The sequence below is a fragment of the Rhinatrema bivittatum genome, chromosome 3 (assembly GCF_901001135.1).
Source record: "Rhinatrema bivittatum chromosome 3, aRhiBiv1.1, whole genome shotgun sequence".
NCBI lineage: Eukaryota > Metazoa > Chordata > Amphibia > Gymnophiona > Rhinatrematidae > Rhinatrema > Rhinatrema bivittatum.
Window position 1 is genome coordinate 577,553,711 of NC_042617.1, and position 27,824 is coordinate 577,581,534.

The 27,824-nt window shown below is 44.0% G+C and overlaps 1 protein-coding gene across 14 annotated transcripts in view; it reads left to right on the forward strand.

Annotated features, from left to right (window-relative positions):
• Nucleotides 1-27,824, forward strand: part of LOC115088383 (eyes absent homolog 4-like) — a 545,124-nt gene that overhangs the window by 507,903 nt on the left and 9,397 nt on the right. For all 14 annotated transcript variants that reach the window (XM_029596587.1, XM_029596586.1, XM_029596590.1 and 11 more), the window contains 4 exons: nt 11,612-11,701; nt 15,470-15,528; nt 15,620-15,780; nt 27,637-27,751. In XM_029596587.1, coding sequence (XP_029452447.1) covers nt 11,612-11,701; nt 15,470-15,528; nt 15,620-15,780; nt 27,637-27,751 — 425 coding nt within the window. The remainder of the gene's footprint in view (nt 1-11,611; nt 11,702-15,469; nt 15,529-15,619; nt 15,781-27,636; nt 27,752-27,824) is intronic.

Here is a 27,824-nt window from a genome sequence, read left to right on the forward strand (position 1 = left end):
AACGAGCAAAGAATAAAATTAAGGTTCTTGCTCAAAGGCCTAGAAAAACAATAACCCTTTGATCTTCTTTCTAAAACTCAAATATCAATATTAGTTCCCTCAAGGGTCCTCCTACCTTTCCCATGCCTAAGCACAAAGCTCTGTCATAAGCTAAATGGTCAGCAATCCTAGTATGGTCGTTGCCTCCTAGGTCCCCTGTGTAGCCTCAGACAGACTGGACAATGTGAGCACCTGCATTTCCACTAGGTTTTCTAGTCACTTCTGTATTTGCAGCCTGCCAGACAGCTGGAGATACTCAGGAGTGGAAGACTGTAGTCATAAAACCACCATTCAACAGTGGAGTTCTATCACTTTAACCTACTTACAGTGGTCTATATCTAAATGTTCCCAAGATATTGTAGGATCATCAGCAGGTATTTTTGGAAGAGTATACTGGCAAGTTAGTGAGAGGGACCCTCAAATCTGCCCCTTATTAGTGTAAGAGCCCTGTAGTTTGGATCTGTTATGAAGGTCAGTGTAAGTAAGGAGGTGTGACACCCCAGTTGGATAGAACTCCTGCACCTATATGATGCAGCGGGGAGTATCTGAGGAGCCCCGAGAGATTGTAGTTGGAGTGGGAGCCAATCTGCAAACCAGAGACTGAGGGTGCCCGCTCTCCACAAAGAGGTGCCATTGGGTTTTTCCTTTTACAGGGAAAGTACCAGGAGTTGGACCTTCTCACCACTGAGAAAAGAATTCCTATCCAGAGAAGGGGATTTGGGTCCAAGGTTGGGGTTACCAGTACTTCCAGGAAGGAGAAATTCATGGGTTTTAACAGAGAGGATCCTGAGAAATCTGAAGAGCAGAAGTAGTCAGGAAGCTGAGGTGTATGAAATTCCTCATTGGACTTGGGAGAGGTTCTTTAGTGAAGTGTTCACTAAGGCGGGATTTTGGTGGTGGGAGTCCTAAGGAGATTCTGGTTGAAAGAGGAGTCTGCCAGAAGCTCATTAGAGTGGGAGAAGCTGCTGAGAGATTACAGAATAGAGTTGTCTTCAAAGCAGGAGTTGGGAAGATCTGAGGCTTATTCCCAAGAGCTGACTTGTTTAGGAAGGCAGGTGAATTGCTGCTGAAAGTGACATTTAAATTTTGTGCAGTTTTGGACTTAGTTTTCACTTCTTTTGGACTTTGCATTACCTGCCATCTATGCCAGTAAAGAGTTTTATTGTTGAGCAATAGTCCCAGTGTGTGAATGGTGTTTTGTTTTTTTACTTAGGCTGGGCCGATGAGCAAAGAAAGGGCCTTGAAAGAGGCTTCTTTCCCTCTTGTGCAGTAAGCCCAGGAGGTCATGGAGCCTGCTGTTGCCATGAGCCTCCCCGTGATCCCCTGTTCCCAGGACTGGACTGATACAATGGTTACATTAGCCTAGAGCATCAGTCTGGGCAATTACAGGCTTCTAATGCAATCAAGATTGATTTATGTATTCATATTAAAATGTTTATATTCTGCCTATATCGACAGACACAGTAAGAACACAAAGCACTGAAAAAGAGGCAAAACATAATAAGCTCATTAAAACAAACTAGATGGAACAAATCCATATGAATGAACTCATTATTTCTAATAGAATAACATCATCAAACTCAGTAAGTTAAAATCAGGTGTTGAATAGGTTAGGCCCTCGAGGAGCGAGTACCTGGTTCCAGGGAAAGCTTTGAGCGAGAGAAGATAACTCACTGGTATAGAAGGCAGTGATGACTTCCAGGCAGAATGAGTATTCAGCAACCAGTCCAGGAACATGGGCCCTCGAGGAGCGCGTGCCGGTTTCTGACTGTGACCTGAAAAACAAAGAGAGAGCGAGGCCCCCGAGGAGCAGGTACCCCTGGTAAGTCCGAGGAGGCAGAGTAGCTTAGGTAGTGTAATCCTTGCTAACTCGATTAGTTAGCGATTTCTAAGACCTTATATATCCGGCACTGATCACGTCATATCAGGGGAACGCCCCTGAGGTTCGCGCCACTGCTGCTCGTACATCAGTCGGGGCCGCACGCACGCCCTTAGGCCCTTGTGAATCATGGCAGATCGCAGCGTCGAGCCGCTCCAGGGACACCGGAGGAAGACGGCAGAGAGACGCCGCGGCAGCCAACCTTCCATTTGAGCAAGAGAGAGTCACCAAAGAGTTGAGGAGGGCGGAGTGGAGATGTCAAGCAGCGACAGTCGCAACATTACCCCCCTTCAAAGATTGATTTCCTCTTCGGGAACCAGGCTTGGGTTTTGAAGGATGCGCGAGGTGGAACTAACGAAGCATCTCTTTGTCCAGGATATTGGCTGAGGCTCCCAAGAGTTTTCTTCGGGACCAAAACCTTCCCACTTCAGAAGGTATTCAAAAGTATTGCCTCTCTTACGAACATCTAGGACCTCTTTGACTTTGAATTCTAAGTCGTCTTCTGCATTGTTGACAGGTAGATTTTAGGTTTGGAAGAAAATTCGCTGAGTATGAGTAGTTTCAGATGAAACATGGAAGGCGTTATGAATATCAGCAGCAGTGGATGAGCTCCTGGGACGTCACTGAGCTTCAGTGGAAGTAGCGATGTTGGGGAATGTCCATAGACCACTTCAAAAGATGATAATCCAGTAGTGGATCTTCCAGCTTGATGGAGGGACTCCTCACGTCTTCCACTAGATGTCTGAGATTGAAGTTGCCTTCTGCCTCTGGGTACATTGGGGCAGGAGTCTGAACCGTGACCAGTCCGTGAGTCCAAGAAACTGGAAGAGAAGGCCTCTTTTTCAGTGCTTTGTGTTCTTACTGTAGATGAATGTCTTTCGATATAGGCAGAATATAAACATTTTAAAATGAAAACATAAATCAATCTTGGTTGCATTAGAAGCCTGAAATTGCCCAGACTGATGTTCTAGGCTAATGTAACCATTGTATCAGTCCAGTCCTGGGAACAGGGGATCATGGGGAGGGCGGTATGGCCTAAGAACAGTCCTCCTGCAGGACTTAGGCCCATCCGTTTTCTGGATGAATGGAGCATGTAGATACATTATGGCCGGGCTGACCACAGTATGTGCAAAGACCGCACTTCTTCCGAAGTCTTCTCTCTTTGGAAGTTAAATGTCCATGACCAAGTTGCATCGGTTGATCCTTCTCAGCAGCAAGAATTACTGGAACCATCCGAGGTGCAGAAATGGCACTAGCCTGTTTCAACCCAGGTAACACCTTAGGCCGGAGTTCCTTCACCTTGTCCCGGAGCCAGTGATCAATCCGAGTGGCTAAGGCTACTAATTCGTCCAGCGAGTCAGATGTTTCGCGAGCAGCCAGCTCGTGAATTAAACGGGTATCCAGGCCTCTGCAAAAGAGTGTCTTGAGACATTTGGGGTCCCAGAGAAGTTCTGCCGCAAGAGTTTTGAACTCGATAGCAAATTCAGCCAATGATCTGCTGCCTTGCTTCAATTCCACCAAAGCAGAACCAGCTACAGCAGTACGAGCAGGGTCGTTGAAAACGGATTTAAACAAGTCCATAAATCCTTCTATGTCCTGCAAAATGGGGTCCTTGTGCTCCCACAAGGTAGATGCCCAAGACAAAGCCCTATCATCCAGGTATGAAAGGATGTAGGTGGTCTTGGAAAGAGCCATTGGAAATAAAGATGGCTGTAAGGTAAAGTGCATGCAGCACTGGTTTAAGAAGCCCTGGGCCATCTGAATTTCACCGGAAAAGCGGATAGGAGCCGCTAATGGTACAGCAGTTTTAAAGTTACCTCCTGTAACTGACCTTCTTGGTTGGAAGCTGTGCCTTGAATCTTCTGTGTGTGTAGCTGATGAAACGCTGAAGTAAGTTTCTCCAAGGCGTCTTGCTGCTCCACAATGCGCTGGGCCAGGCCTAGTATGGCCTGCAAAGCACTGAGTTATGCCGGATCCATGGAGTTAGCAATCTATTGGTGTTTGAGGTAGTTGTTGGTGGATCCTTGGGCCGGTGGCAGATGATGTCATCTCAGGGGAACGCCCCTGAGGTTTGCGCCACTGCTGGTACATCATTCGGGACCGTGCCGCGTGCGCGCCCTTAGGCCCTTGTGAATCATGGCGGATTACAGCGTCAAGCTGCTCCAGGGACGCCAGAGGAAGACTGCAGAGAGACGCCGCGGCAGCCAACCTTCCACTTGAGCAAGAGGGAGTCGCTAAAGAGGTGAGGAGGGCGGAGTGGAGACGTCGAGCAGCGACGGTCGCAATCATTTTCATACTGCAGGTGGCCGTCTTTTATCATCAGCTGAGTAGAATGTGCACATTGGGATGTAGTGAATTAACAAATCAGTAAGCTACTAAGGTGTTTCAAGCCTGAGAACTTTGAAAGTTAACATAATTGTCTTACAATTTACTCTCTACATTATCGGTAACCAATGTAGCTGCAGTAATTTCAAAGAGATATGCTCTCTTGAGATAGAGTAAGAGTCTATCCGATCTGTGGCATTTTGTTATATCTGTGGCATTTTGTTATATCTGCAGTATCTACAGCTGATATTTAGGAAGCCCAACAAAAAGGTTGTTACAATAATCAGTAAAAATCAAAATAAAAGTTTGAACTAAGACGCGAAAGCCTTCTGTAGATAAAATATATTTAAGTTGCTGGATCAGTCTAAACTTATCAAAAACAGCTTTCAAAGTGATTCTAATAGGAGATGTTAAAATCAGATGAGTGTCTCTTAAAACTCCTAAGCCTCAAACTTCAGTGGAAAATAAAATAGGGATGCCGATTACTTGAAGGGTAGACAAGGTTTGCAACAGTTCTGCCCAACTAAGCCAGAGAGCTTCTGTTTCTAAAATGTTTAGGACAAGTTTGTTCTGTTGCAAGCAGTTATTTACTTCCTGAGTACAGGAAGAAGCAAGCACATGATGAGCAGAAGCCATAAAGCCTCCAATGTCGTCTGCATGGATTCTAAGTTGTACACCAGAGGATTTCACAAGGATTCACAACCGTTATAGATAAATATTAAAAAGGACAAATGACTCCAGCCGCTAAAAATGTCCATAAAGCTTTTCACTCACCAGCTCTAATTTGAGATTTTGCAAAAAAGGTTCTAATTAATGCAAAACACCAGCACCTGTTCCAAAGTTGCACGGTCAATCTAACAAAATGGAGTAATTGATCGTATTGAAGGCAGTTCATATATCTAAAAGTCTCAAAACAGCAGCCCCTCCACCATTAAATTGCAAAGCAGTCTGTAAAAGATATGAAGCGTTTCCATGCTGTTCCCCTTCTAGAATCCACATTGTTATGTATTTAAAATATTGTTCTCTTCCAAAAAGTTATCTAGTTGTAACAAGACTTTTTCATTATTCACCTTAAACTGGAACTGCTGGAAAATCAATTGAGGCATTTGAATTTGCAAGTTTTATACCTACAAGTCTGACACCTTGCCTCTGCTGAATATGTTTAACAAGTATTTCACGGAGATCCTTAAAATTCCAAAAGATGTGATTCCTCCTACCAGCAGAGTCGACCATCTGCCTTCTCATAGGAAATTGTGCAAGGGGAAAAGACCATGTGGTTTATTTATTTATTTTATTTATTTAAAGGCTTTTATATACCGGAGTTCATGCACTAGTGCATACCACTTCGGTTTACACAGAACAAGGAACAGAAAATTACATCAAACAGATTGAACAATTAAACAAATATACAATTACATCCAACGATTGGGTATAAATAACATGGCTAACTTAGTAGGAACTTAGAGTTTGAGGTAAAGGAGAGAAATAGTACCGAGTGGTAACAGAACAATGTTAATAGCTAAATAATAAATATAAATAGTAAATACAAATTCTTATAATAAATACAGGTGCTTACAGATTACAGTCTTCATGAAAAGTTTACGTCTACAGAATAGGGTTAAGTAAATAAGAACTGGCGGTTATTTCTATAGGAGTGAAGACTTCAAAAACTGAGGTTACATCTGGATTAAGAGGTATTGGTGTAGCATGCTCAAATATTTAATGATTTGGAATTGTGAGACCAAGGATAAAAATTAGGAGTTGTTTGATATGATTATAAAAGCGAGAATGATTCAAGTTCTGGGACGTGGTTCTGAGCTAGACCTTTAAGTGTAGGCTTTTGTAAAGAGCCAGGTCTTGAGTTTCTTTTTGAATGTTCGAGTACACGTTTCAAGGCGAATGTCCGTGGGGAGGGCATTCCAATGAAGGGGGCTGGCAGTCGAAAATGCACGTTTCTTGAGTGAGGACTTGGCTGAAGGTACGTGTAAGGTGCCTAAGTATCTGTTTCTGATTGGTCTTGAAGACTCGTGTAGGCGAAGTGGAAGGCTTAGATCTAGCGACGTTTGTGAATGGATGTTCTTGTGTGTTATAGTTAGCACTTTGAAAATGATTCTGGATCTGATGGGGAGCCAGTGTAAGTGTTTTAGTATGGGTGTTATGTGTTCACTTCTGCTGGTGTTAGTAAGAATCCTTGCGGCGGAGTTCTGCAACATTTGTAGAGGTTTTGTGGTAATGGTTGGAAGGTCTATAAGCAGAGAGTTGCAGTAATCGATTTTGGAAAATAGTATTGTTTGGATGACTGTTCTGAAGTCCTGAAAATGCAGGAGAGGTTTCAGCTTTTTCAGAATATGTAGTTTATAATAGCATTCTTTCGTTGTGTTCTTGACAAATTCTTTGAGGTTCAGCCTTTTGTCTAAGGTGACCCCAAGGTCTCTTACTTGAGTGGAATTGATCGTTGGTGGTGAGGTTAGGTTGTTGGTAGGCTGAAGGTTCTCATCTGGAGTGATAAGCAAAAGTTCTGTTTTTGACGTATTAAGTACTAGGTTAAGGCTAGATAGGAGTGAGTTTATGGACTGTAGACAATTGTTCCAGAAGTTGATGGTGCTGGAGATGGAGTCAGTGATTGGCAGCAGAATCTGAACATCGTCTGCATATATGAAGTGTGTGACCTTAAGACTTGAGAGTAGATGACATAGGAGGAGAAGATAGATGTTAAAGAGGGTGGGGGAGAGAGAGGATCCTTGGGGAACTCCGAAAGAGGATTTGACCGGGAGGGAATCCTTGTTGCTGATTCTGACCTTGAAAGTCCTATTGTGTAGGAAGGATCTGAACCAATCCAGGGCTGATCCTGAGATGCCTATGTCTGAGAGCCGGTCGATCAGGATAGAGTGTTTTACGGTATCAAACGCAGCTGATAGGTCGAGGAGAATCAGGAGGTATGGGGTCTTTTTCTCCAGACCTACGAGGACTCTGTCAGTTAGAGAGGTTCTTTTCTATGCATACAGAATCTGGGTATTTAAAGATGAAAGAAATGTCTGTCTATATATGCCATTGGGTTGTTTTTCTTGGTGCTTGAAATATGTCCTCCTTTTTCTTGAACGTATTTAATTTGACAATATTAGATGTATTTTCTGTGAACCCTCGGATTTGAGAATTCTAAAGTATTGTCTGATATGGGCATGAGGATTTTTGGACTTTGCATTGTATAACTAGGATAGGCAACATATTGAGTTTACACTAAATATTATGGTATGGTCACTCTCCACACAACTTAGCTTGAGCTCGATAAATGGATGCAGGAGGATCTTGCAAGTCTGTGCAGCACTTGTGATACAGTTGAAAAAATAGTTTCCTAAATCTCTCCACGTCTGCTTACACATGCAAATTGTGTCCTGCAGACAAGTTTGAAAGTTAAGCTCCCGATGCTTATTTCTGGGCAGGATGACTGGAAAGGTGATGAGGATGTGAGCAGGCACATGGAGAAGGGAGATTCAGCTAATATTCTATATATTTATTTATTTTATTTATTTAACACTTTTTATATACCGGCATTCGTAGGACACATCATGTCGGTTCACAATTAACTGAGAAAGGAAATTACAATGAACGAGGATAGAGAGAGTCAACGATATTACAATGAACGAGGAACAAGGATAGAGAGAGTCAACGAGCAGGGATACAACTTTGTAAAACGAACTGGATGATGATTATGCATGTTAAGAGTAGGTATGCATCAGGATGTAAAGGATGCATGTACCCTTAAGAACTTAACATATGAAATTATTTACAATATTAAATGCAGGGGCAGGGAGAAGGGGAAGGGGGGAGCGAGGAGGGGAAAGGAGAGGAGGGGGTAGGGGTATAAGAGAACGTTAAGGCAATGGCACTTTCAAGGAAAGGCTGTTTGGAGGAAGAGAGGGGAGGGGTAGGGGAGAGGCAGCGGGGTGCTGGGGAAGGGTGGGGGGGAGGGAGTAGGGGGAAGCTGGGATGGTAAGGGAGCTAGAATGGTAAGGGAGAAGGATTTTTTGAATAAGATCCCTCCATCAGGATGCACTGTCCAGTCCTCACTGCCCCGGGCAATGCATGTTGGGTGTTTTTGGCTGGGAGAACAGTTATGGTGGGATATTATCATGGCACCCTGAACCCAGAAGGTCCCATTGATCAAGGAACTGAAGGAGGAAGAGTGTGCGCTTTAGAAAAGCAACTTTTAAAGACCAAAAAATAGAAAAATCTGGAAATAAATCAGGAAATGGCTCTGGAAAAGATCATGAGTTTTCGGGAAAAGGGTTGAAAATGGAGACAAAGAACTTTGGGGAATTTTTTGTGCTGAGTAAATTAAAAAGAAATTAAAAATTGAAACGATTTGATGGAGCTGGTACAAAGGAGCACAACATATGTTCAGAGAGGGTATGAATGAGCAGAATATTAAGAAGCCCAGACTCCACCCCTCACAAGCCATCTGTAAAAAGCAGCCTTCCATGGGAAGGGAGAAGACATTGTGGAGCAAGTTGCTGCCTGGAGGAGAGGAACTTGCCACCATACTCATCTGCCTGCAGGTGGTAGCCTTCATGCGCCTCTAGACACTGCCAGGCTGAGCTGATGCCAGGGACTCACTCTACCCCTCTCACTGATGTAATCTCAGGCCATCCATAAAAGGCAGACTTCTGCAGCGACAGGACACCTCTGAGGGGGTGACCCAAAGAGGAGTCATTCCTTGGGGAGCTTCTTAGGAAGCTAATTAGGAGCTCCTGGGGTATGTTTTATGGCGCTATGTGGAATGTGTTTTAGCCTGATAAGGTTTATAAGGGGATTGAAAGGCTTAAAAAGCGTGTGATTGTGTTATCTTTTAGGAATTGTAGGGAGCATTTGCGTCAAGCTCTTTCTGAGTGAAGAGACTTGGGAGGACGGGTGCATTATAAATTTGGGATGTACTGTATATTTTTAATTGATAGTTTGATATGTGTATTATGTATATTTAAATATTTTTATGCTGATGTAATGTATTTGTTGTTTATTATGTATTTTAATTGATTTATTGATATATTTGTGTATTGATGTACTTCATGATTTATTGATGTATTATGATTTATGATGTATTATGTTTTGCTATAATCTGTATACCAACAAGCTAAGGTAAAGTCCAAATAGGAAAAGAATATTGCGAACCTGAAACTCACGCATTTTAGAATATAATAAACTGCTAGTCTAGAATCAATGCCACCACTTCTAAAATGCTTAGTTATGTTAGACTTCTTCAAGATCTAATAAGGACCATCATAGATAAAAACCCAGCTTATTGGCTTGATGCTCACAACTTGGGCACACAAATTATAATCGTAAAATGTATTTAGGTGATGCATAGTCAGTTACGAGACCCGTAATCTGACTAAGTACTTTTTATATGCTCATTTAAAAAAACACATAAACAGTCAAATTTAGAACCTATGACTATAATCTATGGACCCAAGCTGTGAGCACCGAGCCAATAAGATGGGTTTTTAATCTGTGATGGTCCTCATTACTTCTTGCAAAAGGCTAATATAACTAAGCATTTTGGAGGTGGTGGGACTGATTCCAGACTAGCAGTTTATTATATTCTAACATGTGTTGAGTTCCAAAATTTTGGCTGTAGAAAAGCATACCCCTAACCAATAATAAAATATACTTAAGGATCTTATCGCATCTAAGTTATCATGGGATAAAAAGGAAAATATTTTCATGGATCAGGAATTGGTTGAAAGATGGAAAATAAAGGATAAGACTAGAAGGTTACATTTCACAGCAGAGGAATGTAGGCAGTGGTATCCCACAAGAATCAGTGCTGGAACCAGCGCAGATGAATTTATAAATAAAGAATCTGGAAAAGGGAGTAAACAGTGATGCGGAAATGTTTGCAGATAATACAATATTACTGCAGATAATCAAACCTCAGACTGATAGCGAAGAGCTACTAATGGATCTCAGAAAGTTGAGTGGATGGGTGTTAAAGTGACAAATGAGCTTCAGCACAGATAAGGGCAGATTAATGCACATGAGAATAAAACATCCTAACATCTCATGCACATTAATGGTTGTTACTACTCAAGAAGTAGATATTACATTGTGGATAGTGCTCTACAAATATTCAATTATGCAGGAACAGTAAAAAAAAATATAAGGTTAATAAAAAATCAGTTTCTGAAAAGAGCTACTATAATGTTAAAACGCTACGAAGGATGGTGGCAACTCATAGATAGACTAAGGCAAAAGCTTTCAAGTCCATTTCATCGAATGCCCCTCAGGAAGTGGACTGTTGTCCTTGAAAGTTTATGCCTCAATTACTGCCTGATTCACTAAGACTTTTCTTCCATTCGGTATCTATGAGAAAATGTCTTGATGAATCAGGCCCTTAGTCTGTTAGACTCTGCGTCATTTTTTTTGCAACTTCAGACTAATACGGCTACCTCTCTGGAAATTAGATATTAGACAATAAACAACAATCAGAAAACATTATGGAGGCAACTTTCAAAAGGATTTAGGCATGTAAATCAGCTTTTGAAAATTACTGTGTTTATGCATGTAACTCCTATGAAATTTCACAGAATTTTCAAAAGGTTTTACGAATGTAAATAGGCTTTTGAAAATTGGTACAATGTATATAATACTTTTATGCAAATTCACTCCAAATCCATTATAAAAATCCATTGCATGCCCACCTCTGGATTACTGTGTGCAGTTCTAGTCATCCCATTTCAAAGGACTTACTATTGTACTCGTAGTAAAGGTTGAGACAGGGCTGTCTTTCTGGGGTTCTAAAGAGAAACACTGCAATATCATTTAATAACAAAGTGATAACCCCAAATTATTTTGAAATCGGACATAAGATCCAAATTTTTCCAGACGTTGCCCGGGCCACACAGGCAAGGAGGAAGTATTTCCTCTCATTGAAAAATCGAGTGGTGGGAATTGGTGCAACATTTTTTTCTTAAATTCCCTTGTGTGTGTAATATAACATACCAAGGGAAGAAATTCCGTTTTGTGGATCCTGTCCATTTAGAGACTTTTTTGTTAAATAAATCACAAAGTTAGGTTTTGAGATGGAAGGACAAAAATAGCAAATTGTTTCTTCCTCCTGATATATGAATGGTTAGTGATTTCCATTATGATAAGGAAGATGGAATTATTAATCAATATTTATGTATAATAGTTACCTTATTCCCCCGATTATGTAAATTGTAAACAAATATGATTGAATATGGTTATATTGATTATTTAATTTGTGATTATTGTTGTTTTACATATTTCTTAATTCTTTATATGATATTGTCATTGAAGAAAATTAATAAAGTATAAATTAAAAAAAATATATATTTTGAAATTGTTTTGAAGGATCCACCAATGGCAGTAACCCTTGGACTTCGAATGGAAGAAATGATTTTTAACCTTGCTGATACGCATTTATTTTTCAATGATTTAGAGGTAAGACTGTTGACCACATTAATCTGTTATGTAACAGTTATTTATTGTGAATTAGCGAGGATCCTAAAATATACTAATAAGTATTAAAAGGGAATGTTAATTGTTTCAGAAAATATTAATTTGCAGTGAGATCTTTCAAAACAAGCGCCTGTTATGAAAATGAAAATAAGTGATTTGCCATTATGTGCAAGTCACCTGGAACTAGACATCCGCGCATTTTGTTAAACTGATGTTTGTGTCTGGTTTGTAGATATTAATGTGTTGAAATCCGAGCCTGTGTGATGTATTAGGGGTAAAAATGTATCTGGTGGACTCCATGTTTTTGCCCATTTAATGTTTGTATTTTTATGAAAATGGAAGACCTAATGTTCTACTATCTCTCTCATTACTGGAGTGAAAACATATTCTGCCTTCATTTTGCATATTTCTAGGAGCGGTTTTCCCCTGATCCTTCAGGCCTTTGTGCCCATGAGGACCCTCTACAAGTTCTCAGGGCGATAGGGTGCCGCAGTCTGACACAAGGAACTGATACCACATGCGCTGGGGGGGGGGGGTCAATCTGGAAAAACATCACAAGCAAGAAAACACTATTTGTGAACCGAGTCAAACAACAAACCCAAATCAAAGTATTAGTCTAGAGAAAAGAATGTCACTCCAGCAGCACACACTGGACCCATCAGTGATTTGTGGACCCTACCCTTTTCACTCAGAGAAATAAGGGGGTTCACAGGAGGGTAATCCCCCCTGGTTCCCTTACTGCTCCTCGGGAATGCCGAGAGGTAGTGGATGGGGGGTCGCATCTCCACCACTCTCTGGTCAATTCATCTATCAGCCACTTAATGTGGGGCAGTATCGAAAGCTTTGTTTGAAATTCAAATACACCACAACCAGTGTCTGCCCCGATCTGATCCTCTGGTCACACTCAATCAAAGAAATGGAAGAGATTTCTCTGTCCCAGTTTTCCTCTGGTAGAAACTTGCTGCCTGGGATTCCAGAAGGTGCTGGACTCCCATGCTACACTTTTATCTCATTCAGAAGAATCTCCATTAGCTTTGCCACCATCAAGGTCAAACTGACTCGTCTGTCATTTTCCGCCTCCTTCCTGTTAGTACCTTTTTAAGGAGGGATAATGTCGACTTTTCTCCAGCCCTGCCAACAACACTGCCATCTCCAAAGATCTATTGGACGGCAGACCCTGTAGAATCTCTCTGATATATCCTGATATCGCAGAGGCGGATGTACCCAATTGCAGACAGATTCATTTAAGTTTCGATTTATATTCTGCTTTTTGTGACTGGTCAGTCACTTCTAAACAGATATTTCCCTATCCTCAGAGGTCTTATAATCTAAGGAAGTCATTTACCGAGGCCGTATTAGGTCTTTAACGCATGATAAATGCCTTAATGGAGATAATGTGCGGTTTTTCAAAAACAGTGTGCTATCTCGCTCCCAAAAAACTGGCTCAGCATGGGAATGGGAGTGAGCGGATTTGCATGCCTCAAAATTCACAGGCCACATTATTTGATATAAAGTTAGCTATAGTTCAAGAGCTGTAACTAATACACATCCCAGTTCTGTCATTTAAAGGGCCTGAGTGGTACGAATAATCCCCCTCAAGTATTCCAAAAGCACCAGGGGTCTCGAGAGAGCCCTTGGCCCACCCAACCCCTGCTGCCCCTTGAGATGGACAAAGTTAAAAAAAAATGTTTTTAAAGTCTGAGGTCCCCGGTGCGGGCTCTGTCACCTCCCCTGGTCCTCTAACCCTCCCACACACATACACAACCTAACCCAAACTCCCCCAGCCCTTTCCTAACTAGCACTGGTGGTCCAGTGGAGCCTGGAGCACGGTCCAAGGCTCTGGACCCGGTACCACCATTTTCAAAATGGAGCTAGCTGGCAGATGTCATACCATTGCCCCTATCAGTGATCAGTGGTGTATTTGAATTTGTTTGGGTGCATGATGGCAGCCCTGGGATGTGAGAGTGCCATCATGAGCTAATCCTGAGAGTATTTTTGCTGCTGTATTGTTGCAGATGGTATTTTACAACTGCGGAACGATTGCTGCTGCTTTGTGAATTCAGCAGTGTTTTCCCCTTTTCACAGCTTAGGAAGTAGACCCTTCAGTTTGTACCTGAAGCAGTGGAGCGTGAAATGTTACAAGGACTATCAGCAGGATTTGAACCCTGGCTTTCCTGGTTCATAGCCAGCTGCTCTCACTGCTAAGCTAATCTTCCATTTGCAAATGCAACTAGGGTGCTCTATGCCCTTTTTTGAGCATGCTGTTTTCCTCTTGCAAACTCCTTTGCAAAACGTATGTAAAATCACTAATAAGCTGAGAAACCAGGCAATTCAGCCCTTTAGTGATACTGCACCTCAGGAAGTTTCTGTTTTCTTGAGATAAAAGTCCAAGATTTTCACAGGGACTTTATCCCAAGAAAAATGCTGCAAATCTAACCCACAATAAAAAGCTTGCAGTGTACAGCTCATTTTGGTGAAATTCTTCAGCATTTAGTACATAGGTTGGAGAGAGAGAGACTGAATGTAGCAAAGTCCGGTCACCTTCCTAGTTATAGATCTATAATAGTGTGGCCTTAAAACTCGGGGTGAGGAATCGGGGGTAGGGAAGGCTTGGGGGCCAGTTTTAGATACACTGTCATAGGTACAAACAGCACAGTAGATACCTGTGAAGACTGGGTATCATTTAGAGCACTGAGCATTGAAAGAAAAGTAGATTTTTACACTGTGCTCTCTATCTAGCCTCTCTTTCTCTCTCTCTCATGACAAAATGCAATAAAAACTTTTTCAGCCAGTACAGCAAATTGAGATAATAGTAAAATAATATGCATTGAAATAACTATGCATTGAAATAAATGGAAAATTTGCCTAGCCACGCCCCGGGCATTAGGCTTGCTTATAACTATAGCAAAATGATAAATCTAGGCCTCAGTTTTATGCATGTAAATAGTGGTTATAAAATCAACAGGAGTTCAGTGCATATAAAAATATCTGAATTACGTGCATACTTTTACATAAATTTCAGTTGGCTGAACTGGTGTGTCCCCTGTTTGTTGCAATCTTGCAAAACTGCTAATATCGCACTTTGCTAGCAAGAATAAATTCTACACGTGGATTTATGTTATAAAGAAGTTCTGTTAGTTGACGTGCTGCTTCTAACTCGCATCAGATTGCAAAATCTCTCCAAGATTGTAAAATGCAAGAAGAACTGGAGCTTGAGATGGACGTAATTTATGCAGCCTTATTCCTCATCCTCAGACAGAATGGGAAAGCCTTCAGAAGGTCACACCAAAGGAGCAAGTAATGCAACACTCCTATGTTGACCCCTAGCTACTTCTTCCCAGGGCTGACCTTAGGAAAGTGCAGGGCCTAGGGCAAATCAACTGCAGTGGGGCCCCGTAATGCAGAAATGATAGTGCTGGAGATGGAGCTATCCATGGCAGCACAGGGCCTAGGACAATCACCTCTATTGCCCCCCAAGGACACAGCCCTGCTTTTTTTGCCTTACGTTTGTAAGAGTCTGAGTGTAGAAAGAAAACAGAAATAGGAACAGTTACGGTAGCTATTACTCTGAATCTAGGGAGACACTGCCATCTTCTGGTTCACTGATTAAACAGAGAAGCCTACATTCTTGCCTCGGAAAACACTCATGTTCAAGCTAGAACACCATTTTCAAAAGTCTTTTGCTACCCTGTTCATGTCAGAGAGATAAGAAGGCGGTAACAGTTTTCAAAACTTGATGTCTTTTCACAGGAATGTGATCAGGTTCACATAGACGATGTTTCCTCAGATGATAACGGGCAGGACTTGAGGTAAGGGCAGCTTATGTACTCTATGAACTGGACCGTTCAGCTCAGCATTAAGCCTTCATTTGCTCATTTGTGTCTGCCTCTGTCTCTCAAGTACGTACAGTTTTGCAACTGACGGATTCCATGCAGCGGCAAGCAGTGCCAACCTCTGCTTGCCAACCGGGGTAAGAGGAGGGGTTGACTGGATGAGGAAGCTGGCTTTCCGCTACCGACGAGTAAAAGAGCTGTACAATACTTACAAGAACAATGTGGGAGGTATGTGTGGAGTTTCCCGTACTTCAAAGAAAAACGGAATTATGAATGTGAACGATGTTATGGCAGGGCTTTGCGTTTGAGTATAGAATTAGTGCTCGAGAATCTAGAGCGATGACACCAGAAAGTGAATGGTAGGGGTGTGCATTCATTTTAAACGAATTTGCAATACTGAGTGCATAAAGGGCAGTTTGTTTCACTCAGGGAGCTACAAATGAATTCAAGCCCCCCCCCCCCCCCCCAAATTACACAAATCTTATTCGCATCGCTGGTACCTCAGCCTCCGCTTAGGCTCAAAGCGGAGGCCTCACCTAGGGCATAGGCTGAGGCCCAAAGCAAGGGCCGCAGCTTAGACTCAAGCATGACACCAGGGTCCCATCCTAGGCCTGGGCCCACACCAGAGCCTCGGCCTGGACCTCAGCAAAGGCCCAGATCATCCAGAAAAATTACTTAACCTGATCCATTGGGTATCCAAAGCGAGGTCTGGCCAGGTCCCGACACTTGGGCCTCACCCTATGCCACAGCCCAGTTCGGAGGCTAGGGCCCGATGCCGGGGCCCCACCTGGAAGCCAGGTCCCGGCGCCTGGCCTGGGTCTGAGCCAAGGCCCAGCCGCCAGGACGCAGCCTCTGGGTCAGACGTCAGTGTCAAACCTACGTCCTCCAGGCTGAGGCTCAGCATTGGGACCCGGCCTCCAGGCCAGACCACTGTGTCAGGCCTGGGCTCAGACCCCAGCCCAGGCATTTGGACCCGGCGTTGGGCCTGGGTCCAAGCAAGAGGACCCAGCCTTCGGTGGATCGAGCCCCAGCATTGGACCTGGAATCTTGCCTGGGCAGAGGGCCCCAGCTCCGGTTTAGGCTCCGAATTCAGGCCTAGGCCGAGGCATCGGCCTTGCGTAAAGCGGTGACCTACCTTTGGCTCGGGCCTTGCCCTCACCGGCAGATCCCCACCAGACCAGGGCAGATCCTGGCTGGGGCATTTTTCTGGGTAGGAGGATTGGATGGTGGGATTGGGAGGCCTCCTTTCCTTTCCCTTTTTATTTTTTTTTTTTTTTTATTTGATTCTTTTTTTTTTAAACGAGAGAAACAAATCAAACTTTCCATGACTCGAAATTCATAGGTAAAAAAAACCTCTGAAAATGAACTGAAAAAAAAATGTTTTTTAATCCTGCACATCCTTAGTGAGTGGCTGCTTGTTTTGAAATGACAGCGCATGGTTGTCGGTGTGAGAAATTCAGGTCAGCAAGTGAACTATAGAATTTCTAAGTTAAGCTTGGAAGAGGAAAGAAAAACCTGGCCTGCAGTGTTGTCTGGGATAACACAGCCTATGCTTGTAATGTCCGAGCCAGACCCCAGGGCTCACTGTGAAAATCTAACCACCTTTCCTATCTGTTAGAAGAAGCATGAAAAGGGAAAGAATGGGGAAATTCCTAAAATGGACATTAACCCGCCTCTAGAGGCTATGTTTGCTGCAGTACTGTCAGCGGATGCAGACATTTGGAGCAGTTATGTATTTTCAAAAGCGTTATTAAAAGAAACATTAGATAAGGCCCATTGTGTGGACGCGGGTTGAATAGGCGCTGATCAATCCCCTAATGCAGTAAGGGGATTAGCGCGTATTCAACGTGCGTCCAACGCGGAGTGAGTCTAATAGCGCTCATCATGTGCAAATGCCTGTGAATGAGGCTATTTGGCATTCACTCCCGATGCAATGAAATAAATGTGCCTGCGGCAGGCATTAATAGCTGAGCGCATTTAAAACAAGTACAGAAAAGCAGAAAAAAAAACTGTTTTTCTGTCCTTCCTCCTACTTAATAGCGTAGCGATATTAAGTAAGTAGGAGGAAAAACAGAAACAAGTTTTTTAAAAAAAAAAATCACTTGACAGTCGGATGCAGGAAATAGACGCTCAACTGACAAGCGTCCGTTTCCTGAACCCCCGGTGCCAGATTTTCTAACCGGCGGACGGCCGAGTTAGGAAAACCGATCGGGTTTTCATTAGCAAGGAGGCGCTAGGGTCGCTTGCACGCCCCTCGCGCCTCCTTGCTGACACGACCCCCTAATTTAAATATTTCATGGGCCCCCCCCCCCTTGCGGGCGCCTGGGGCATATTAAGAAAGCGGGCGCTGACTATTCAGCGCCCGCTTTCTACGCACATTTATTGCTTCGGTTCCTATGTTGCGGACCGATACAGTACAGTGCGCTCCGATGGAGCGCACTGTTAACCCACCATTGGATGCGCGTTTCCCCTTACCCCTTATTCAGTAAGGGGCCGAAAACGCGCGTCCAACCCGCCAAACCTAATAGCGCCCTATTAGGTATTCCCGCGCGATTCAGAAAACAAAATGTGCAGCCAAGCCGCACATTTTGCTTTCAGAAAAATTTCTTCGGACACCGGGAAAGTGCACAGAAAAGCAGTAAAACCTGCTTTTCTGTGCACCCTCCGACTTAATATCATGGCGATATTAAGTCGGAGGTCCCGAAGGGTAAAAAAAGTAAAAGAAAAAAAAAAAATTTGAAGTCTGCCTGCGGCTGTGGGGTCAAAAACCGGATGCTCAATTTTGCCGGCGTCCGGTTTCCGAGTCCATGGCTGTCAGCGGGCTCGAGAACCGACGCCAGCAAAATTGAGCGTCGGCTGTCAAACCCGCTGACAGCCGCCGCTCCTGTCAAAAAGGAGGCGCTAGGGACGCGCTAGTGTTCCTAGCACCTCCTTTTGCCTGTTTCTACCGCCGGGCCTCATTTAAATACAGAATCGCTCACACAGGCGAGTGGCTCTCCCGCGGACTTTACTGAATCGGCCCGTTAGTGAGCATGCAAAATAATATTGTAATGCAGGTGGTTAATATTAGAATAGCACCTTATTTCTTTTTTTCTTCTGGTTAGCATGGTACTACAGGAAATGTATGCAGTCATCCAGTTTGTTATAATTTCCTTTTTATATCACTATACATAAAGGGCCGGATTTTAAAAGCTCTATGCAAGTAAATCGCCTTACGTGCACCAGGCCTAGTTTCAAAAGGCCCGGGACACGTGTAAGTCCCGGGGCTTTACTAAAGGGGCGGGGGAAGGGCCAGAGGCCTCACACACAGCGGGCATTTGCCGCTGTGTCGGAGGATCGCATGCCGGCAGGCTGCCGGTGTACACAACCTGCGCCTGCCTCCAGGCGCAAAAGGTATGATAAGAATTTGGGGGAGGGTTAGATTAAGGCTGGGTGGGAAAGGTTAGGGGAAGGGGTGGGAAGCTTAGATTAGGGGGAACGGGGGAAGGCAGCGCGGCTCGGCGCAAACAAGGCGCACAATTGTGCACCCCCTTGCGTGTGCCGACCCCTGATTTTATAACATGCGCGCGCCTGCACGCGCGTGTCCATGTGCATGCGCACAGGGTAGCGCACGCACATGGACGTGCTCGCGCAAGTTTAAAAATCTACCCCAGATTAGTTATCTGTAAGGAACCAAGGATGCAGGATTTGGAAACCATTGCTCCAGTTTCATCCCCCAGTGCAACAATGCTTTGCATGAAAATAGCCCAGGTGGGGAGGCACCTGAGGCAGAAACTGATAAGAATGCCTTGAAGTCTGGCTGCATATTGGTGGATTAAGGAGGTAGAATGAGCTCATGGACAAATCAGATTCCAAGCAAATTTGAAGGTTGAGCATTGGTATTCCTACTTGTTTTTAACGTAGCATAGATCTTTGTGCATTTGCTGCAACAAGATTAATTACTGGCACAGGCAGTGGATATCTCACCCACTCTTGTCAGTCTCCACTGGCTGCCTATAAATGGAAAATCATTTACAGAGTTGCCATGTTGACCCACAAGCTCTTAACTTCAAAAACGCTGCCATGGGCAAATACAATACTCCGGGCATATGAGCCAATAAGAACTCTGAGGTCTTCGCAAAGGGCACCCATTCAACAAGCAAGGCTTCATGACACTCGAGCGTGCTTTCTCCATTGTAGCACCCAGCCGTTGGAATTCCCTTCCTTTGGAAGTCAGGGTAATCGGATGCCCAAAGTTGTTTAATCTGGATTATTTATTTATTTATTTAACATTTTTTTTTTATATACCGGGATTCATGTAAGAAATTACATATCATCTCGGTTTACAATATAACGGAAAAACAACGCATGTAAGAATGCGATTGCATAGAACAGGGCGTTAGCCTTGTTCTATGCAATCTGTTAGCCTGCAGCTTTATGGCTTTTGTTTTAACTTTTTAATCTTTTGAGTAACTTGTAATCTAGTTTACAGGTTTTATATTTATTTATTATAATGCTTTTGTTTTATTGTTTTGTCGTTGCTGTATTTTATGTTGGATGTTGTGTATGTTGAGTTGTGATCCGCTTTGGACGAAGGCGATAGCGGCCTATAAATTTGAAAGATAAACAAGTATTCAAAGAGGACTTCTGGGGAAAGTTTTAAACCTGGGACTGAGTTCTAATTAAATGCTGGGACCACATACTTTCTAACTCCCTTTAGTGGGGAAGGTTGGAAGGCAAGTGGCAGAGTTCCTGTCGGCTTCCTAGAAATATCATTAGTGCTCTGTCTCCTTTGGGAATCCTGAACCCACGTCCTGCCTTCCTTAGCATTTCAAATAGCCAAAAGGACCAGATGCCAAGGGGGGATCCCACCCCTCTTTTTTTTTTTTTTGCTTTCTCGCTGATTTGAAATAGGCCGGTGTGTGTGGGGGGGTGCTATCTCTTTCCTTGCCTCAGGCAGCAGATTTCTTTTGAGCCACCCCTGGTAAACATTTTCTATAAATATTGTACATGAGCTTTTTAAACCAAATAGTTCCCTCTCACATGTCAGGAGAGAGACGTTATTCACATCTAAGAAACCACCTCTGAGGTCTGGTTAGCTAATCAACAGTATTTTGGGATAAAACTTACATCGACCCAATAAAACGTATCACAGCCTGAAGAGAGTCCAGTTGACTCCGGGAGCTACTAGATCCCTGCTTTATATAGTTCGGTTAGTGAACTGAAAATAAAGAGGCCCTGTATTCAGCGCCACTTAAGTTAAAACGTATCCGGCTAAGTGGCGCATTTTAAGTATTTGAGCACAGTCGGCGGCCACCACTTAAGCCAGATAAAAACTTACCTGGCTATGTATTTATCCAGCTAAGTGGCAGGAGGGGAATGGGCATAATGGGGAAGAGTTGGGTCAGCCAGATAAGTTATCCACCTACACCCAATATTCAGAATTAATGAGATAACGTATGCAACTAGCTCTGGTTACCCCATAGACCTGTCCTAAAGTTAACTGGATAAACTTATCTGGCCATTTGTAGAATAGCCGGATATATTCAGTAGCATGGCCACACTTCTGAATATATAGCCTAACTTAGCTGCATGAGTTTATCCAGCTAACTTGCCAAGCCACACTGTGGCTGAATATGGACTTCAAAATGCTTTAATTAACCTTTGTTTCTTAGCGTGTAGACAGATGGACTCAGGACCAGTGGGTTTATGCTCCCTTGCCAGCAGATGGAGACAGAACAAGCTGATGTCCCAGTATACATAACCCTACAATGACCCCAGCCTGCCAGTATTCCCCGTCTCCAGCAGATGGTGGACGTGTATCTCCCTATTTATTTAAAGATTTTATATACCGACATCCGTTTGCACATCGTATCGATTTACATATAACTTAGAACAATGATAACTTGTGTATCATTTAGGCATGGCCTTTACAAAGAACAAAAAACAATAAAAATAAGAAATACATGAAAAACGGTTAAATCTTAAACAAGATTCCAAAATCCTATGGGATTCCAAAATCCGATGGGGATTGCTTCAGATTTTTGGAAGGAGAATTTAACATAGAAAAAGAAGCCCCGTTCTCCTGCAATGATACCAAATGGTCCCTCCCCCAGTTGAGAATTCCTGAGGTGATTTCCATACTCCCTCAGATGTGTGCCTTAGTCCGGTAGCTGAGTTTCCCGGTATGGACTTAGCTGATTGTATAGCTTAAAGGTAGTGGGTGCAGGAGGCCAAGCATAGCAGTGGCAGCACATGCCCTCAACCCCCCCCCCCCCCCCCCTCGCAGCTGGAGACGTCTCTGTACTCAGCCAGTAAGGGCTGAGGTCGGGTAAGTTTAAAAAAATAAAAAAGAGTTTGTAAAGACAGAGACAATATAGAAGGGTTTGCAGGACTTCCTCCAGTATCCATGCTTAGCATGCCATTCCCATGAGGTGTTAGGGAAACTGGGCAGCCTGGCTGAACGGCCCCAGTGGGCTAGGCCCCGCAGTTAGGCTTTTTGCCTGCGTGCCACGTGGTAGGCCGCCGCAGTATTTTCGTGTACTTCTCTGCATGCCTTACTGCCCTCTACATTATGTTGATGTGCACAGTGCGTCGGTTCTGTGCATGCTTTGTGTGCTCAGTTTTAGGCGTGCCTTTTGCTCGCACAAATTTCTAAGCATTTGTGTGAGCATACTGGTACACCCGTATTTGGTCAACTGGCTGATTTGAGCCAAGGTGATCTCCTTGTTGCAGGAGCTTGGTTGGTTGGTGAACCTGGCCAAGAGAAGTCTTCAGCCATCTCAGTCATTGGAATATATGGGTGTTCAGTTAGACATGAGGCAGGACAAGGTTTTCCTGCCAGAAGGTTGGATTCAGAAATTAATGTTACAAGTGCGACAGTTGGTGAGCCCGACAGTGTGGTCCTATCTACAGGTGCTCAGTTTGATTGCGGCAAACCTGGAAGTGGTACCGTGGGTGAGGGTACATATACGTCCTCTTCAGTGCTCACTGCTGTCTTGTTGGAACCCGCAGTCTCAGGACTATTCGGTTCGGCTCCACTTACTGATGGAAATCTGCTCTCACCTCCAGTGGTGGTTGCAGGAGGCTCATCTGAGAAAGGGTGTTTTCTTGACCTCCCCAACCTGGATGATACTCCCGACAGATGTGAGTCTCCAGGGTCGAGGAGCTCACTGTCAGGAGCTGACGGCCCAAGTGCTTTGGAATGCCAGAATCCCTCTGGAATGTCAATTGCCTGGAAGCCCGGGCAGTCCGGTTAGCATGCTTGCAGTTCAGCCACAAACTGCAGGGGCAAGCAGTCAGAGTGATGTCAGACAACACAATGATGGTAGCCTACATCAATCGACAGGGAGGAACCAAGAGCCGGCAAGTGTCGCAGGAAATAGACCAACTTATAGAATGTGCGGAAGGACATCTACAGATGATCTTGGCCTCTCACATTGCAGGAAAAGACAATATAAGAGCAGATTTTCTCAGCAGGGAGAATCTGGACCCAGGAGAATGGGTGTTATTGGATGAGGCATTTCAGCTGATAGTAAATTGCTGGGGCCTTACGTTCTTAGAACTGCTGGCGATTCTTCAATCACAGTAGAGATCCGTGGTCCCTGGGCATAGATGCTTTTGTACAGGTCTAGCTGAAAAACAAGTTGCTTTCTGCCTTTTCTCCTTGGCCCTTGTTGGGCAGGATTGAGGACCACAGGGAGATGGTACTCCTGGTGGCACCAGATTAGCGACGACTACTAGTGGAGACCCCTCTTTGTCTTCTGCCACACAAGAATCTGTTGCAGCAAGGACCTATCTTTCACGAAGATCCGACTCTGTTTTTTTCTTACAGTTTGGCTCTACAGAAGGCTCGTTTGTTGAAGCAGGGAAATTCTTCTGCAGTGATTGCTACCTTGTTCCTTGGCCTATGTACGGGTTTGGAGAGTGTTTGAAGCCTGGTGTGAGGATCGGGATGTTCTTCCTCGTTTGGTCAAGATCCCTCTCATTCTGAAATTTTTGCAGGATAGATTAAACAAAGGATTGGCAGTTAATTCCTTTAAGGTACAGCTTGCAGCTCTTGCCTGTTTCTGAGGCCCGGTAAATGATGATTCCTTATCGTCTCATCCTGATGTGGCCCATTTTTTTAAAGGGAGTGAAGCATCTTCGGCCTCCCTTGTGGAGTCTTAATTTGGTGTTGGAAATCTTGGCGGGCCCTACATTCCGACCGCTATGTAGCCTTTCCTTGCGGTTATTGACCTTGAAGACAGTATTCCTGGTAGCTGTCCGTTCTGCATGTCGAGTTTCTGAGCTGCAGGCTTTATCTTGCCAGGAGCCGTTCCTTAGGGTGTCTCCAGGGCATTACAACTGCATACTGTTCCAACCTTCTTGCCCAAAGTGGTATCGGAATTTCATTTGAATCAGTCAATGTCCTTGCTGTCCTTGGTTAAGGTCAGGGATGCAGAGGAGTATCATCTCCTGCATCCCTTGGATGTCAAGAGACTTGTTGTGCGGTATCTGGAGGTTTCTGAACCTTTCCAAAAGATGGATCGCCTGTTTGTCCTTCATGATGGAAGGAAGCAGGGCGAACCAGTTTCGCGGGCTACTTTAGCTCACTGGATTTAGGAGGTAGTCACGGTCGCATATGTGGGTGCTGAAAAGCCATTGCCTACTCAGGTTAAGGCTCATTCCATAAGGGCTCAGGCAGTGTCATGGGCGGAGATTGTTGTCTCCCGTCGACATTTGCTGAACTGCGACGTGGTCCTTCTTACATACGTTTTCCAGGTTTTATCGTCCGGATATGCGGGCCCAGGAGGATGCGGCCTTTGTGCGTGTGGTGTTGACTGGATCGCGGGAAGCCTCCTGCCCTACTCGGGATTAGCTTTGATACATCCCACTGGTCCTGAGTCCATCTGTCTACATGCTAGGAAATGGAGAAATTACTACTTGATAATTTTGTTTTCCTTAGTGTAGACAGGTGGACTCAGCTTCCCGCCCTCAGCTGCTGAATGATTGTGTCAATGGTCCTCCTGTGGGGCTTCGTGTTCCAGGAGATTACTTGTAAGTGTTCATCCAGTCTCTAGATTGGGGTACACAAGTTCCTTGCTTGAGTTCAGTGTTTCTTGTTGGTTGAGTACAGTAATGGTTGACTGTTTTTAATCGTTTTTTGCTAGTCTGTCCACAGTTGCTTTTGTTTTATTTATTTATTTTATTTATTTTAAGTTTTTCTATACTGGCATTCGCGATGAATATCGCATCATGCCGGTTTACAATTAACAAGAGGTGAAAGGAACAAAGTAATAATAATAAATAATAATAATAAACATTAGCCGGTGCTGACAGAAGGTTGCAGTTACAATAAAACAAGGGAATTACACAATTTGGAGCAGTGAAAAGGAGCTAGGAATTAAACATAGAGAACAAATTTGCCAATTAATGAAGAGAATTTTGAAATCCCAGCCTGCCAGTATTCTCTTTTGAAGAGAATACTGGCAGGCTGGGATCTCTGCAGGAGATTATATATATATACTGTGACATCAGCTTGCTCCGTCTCCATCTGCCGGTAAGGGAGCATAGCCGACTGGTCCTGAGTCCATTTGTCTACACTAAGGAAAACAAAATTATCAGGTAAGTAGTAATTTCTCCACTATATGGCTTGGGGTTTTTTTTCTAATCAAGTTTGTACCAGTTACTTTTTTCTGCTGTTGTGTCTCCTCCAGCACCCCTCACCCCCCCTTGTCCCCAGGCAAAAGATGAAGGGGGAGGGGAAAGGGTGTGGCAGTGACAGGAGGGAAGGGAGTGGATTAAGGAGCTGAGGCTCCAAGGAGGAAGACTAAGAACCAATGTCAGGAAGAATTTCTTCACGGAGAGAGTGGTGGATGCCTGGAATGCCCTTCCGGAGGAAGTGGTGAAGTCCAAAACTGTGAAGCACTTCAAAGGGGCATGGGATAAATATTGTGGATCCATCAGGTCCAGAGGACGCATATAAAGAGCAGGTAGTAAAATACTGCACGGAGCGGCAGTAGCCACAGAGGCATTCACGGAGCGGGATGCCAGTGGCCAGTGGTAGGTGTCCACCTTCATGGAGCGGAAGGATGTAGGGCTGTCATCTCCCAATTAAATAAAAAACAAAAACAAAAAACAAAACAGGGATGGGATCCATCAGGTCTAGAGGACACATATAAAGAGCAGGTAGTAAAATACTGCACGGAGCGGCAGTAGCCACAGAGGCATTCACGGAGCGGGATGCCAGTGGCCAGTGGTAGGTGTCCATATAAAGAGCAGGTAGTAAAATACTGCACAGAGCGGCAGTAGCCACAGAGGCATTCACGGAGCGGGATGCCAGTGGCCAGTGGTAGGTGTCCACCTTCACGGAGCGGAAGGATGGAGGGCTGTCATCTCCCAATTAAATAAATAATAAAAAAACCCAGGGATGGGATCCATCAGTTCTAGAGGACGCATATAAAGAGCAGGTAGTAAAACACTGCATGGAGCGGCAGTAGCCACAGAGGCATTAACGGAGCGGGATGCCAGTGGCCGGTGGTAGGTGTCCACCTTCACAGAGTAGAAGGATGAAGGGCATCCATCTCCCAATTAAAAAAAGAAAAGAAAAAAAGAAAAAAAACAGGGATGGGTTCATGGGCTTATAGGTATTACCAATTATTAGGCTTTTCAATATTTGATGATAGTTAATGTGACTTTCAAGGCATTCTTCACTTTCGGTGCATGTCCGGCATGACTCCTTGCTTCAATGACAGGGGAAAAGAAAAACTGATACTTCACACATTTCCAGCATTGCCCTCTGCTTCATGGCAGAGAGCTATGCTGCCGCTTACCCAACTAATCAAACTTAATATTTCACTTGGAAGCAGCTCCAGCACTGCTCTCTACATTAATGGTGGGGGTGAAAAGGGAATTAGAACATAAGGTTACTAAGAGCCAAGAGAAACAGTTAAGTATGAGAACAAATGTGTGAAGCTTGCTGGGCAGACTGGATGGACCGGTTGGTCTTCTTCTGCCGTCATTTCTATGTTTCTATGTTTCTATGTAAGTAGCTTTTCTATGCTGTGCTCTGTATTATTTATTTATTTATTTAAAGTCTCTTTTATACCGATATCCGTTCGCACATCGCATCGGTTTACAAAAAACAGGAACTGTTGGACGGAGCCCTTACATATAACAGAAAAAATACAAATTACAAATTCATTTTTGGGCAGAGCCCTTACAAGTAACTGAAAAGAGAGAGGCTAAAACAGGGAGAGAGGATAAAACTGACTAGGCAGTGCAGAGTCAATAAGACAATAAATAGATGCAACAGAACTCTGTACTCATTCATTCCAGTTTACTGCCTCCTTATCTGTCCCTGCAGGCTGCGGCCTGGGAGCAGAGGATTAGGAAGTGGCTCTTTTATGCTTTGTCTGCAGCAGATTTACCTCCTGCCCTCATCTTCCCTGTATGACAGGAAGGGAGGGAGGAAACAACAGGCGAAGAGGGACTGGATTAAAGAGCCAAGTAGTTCTTTCTCTGTCTGTTCCAGCCTTACCTCCGCCTCACCTGTTAAGAGCAAGACTGGAATTGTGATGGCCTGAGGCCTAAGTTGAGGTGCCCAGACCAGCTGGTTGCTATAGCATGGGTGCTGTCATATGGCAGATCCAGGTTCAAATTCCAAGCCCAAATTCTGTTTCTCAGATGAACTGGAGATTGCTGTGATGGCACCCCAGAGGTGGAGAGAATCTCGGCCATCTCACCTACTGACCAGACTGAGATTCCAGAGAGATCTGTGGCCTATGGTGCCTAATTGAGCATTCTCATTAATTACAGTGGCTGGGCAAGACAGGAGGATGAGTAAAAATGGGGCAAAATCCCAGGAAAGTTGTGAATGTAGACTCATGGCATCATACCTCTATTGATGAAGCTGAAACACCCCAGATGAGCAGGAAGAAACTGCCAGACCAAAGAGTAAACAAACAAAAAACACTGTAATTCATATGCATTTGTACACATTCATTATCAGGTTACCTCAGGGAGAAAACCCAGAATTCAAGTGAAGTAAACGATGTATCAGAGGTTAAAAACGAAGGCAAAATTTCACTCGTGCTTCTGTTTCCTCTTTTGTGTGCATGCCAGGCCTCCTGGGCCCTGCGAAGCGAGACGTATGGCTTCAGTTAAGAGCAGAGATTGAAGCCCTGACAGACTCCTGGTTGACAAATGCACTTAAATCATTATCAATTATTAGCACAAGGTGGGTATTGCACTACAGTTTCAGTAACAAAGCTGTGTTCAATGCTATCAGAAAGATCAGTTCAGTTTATTTC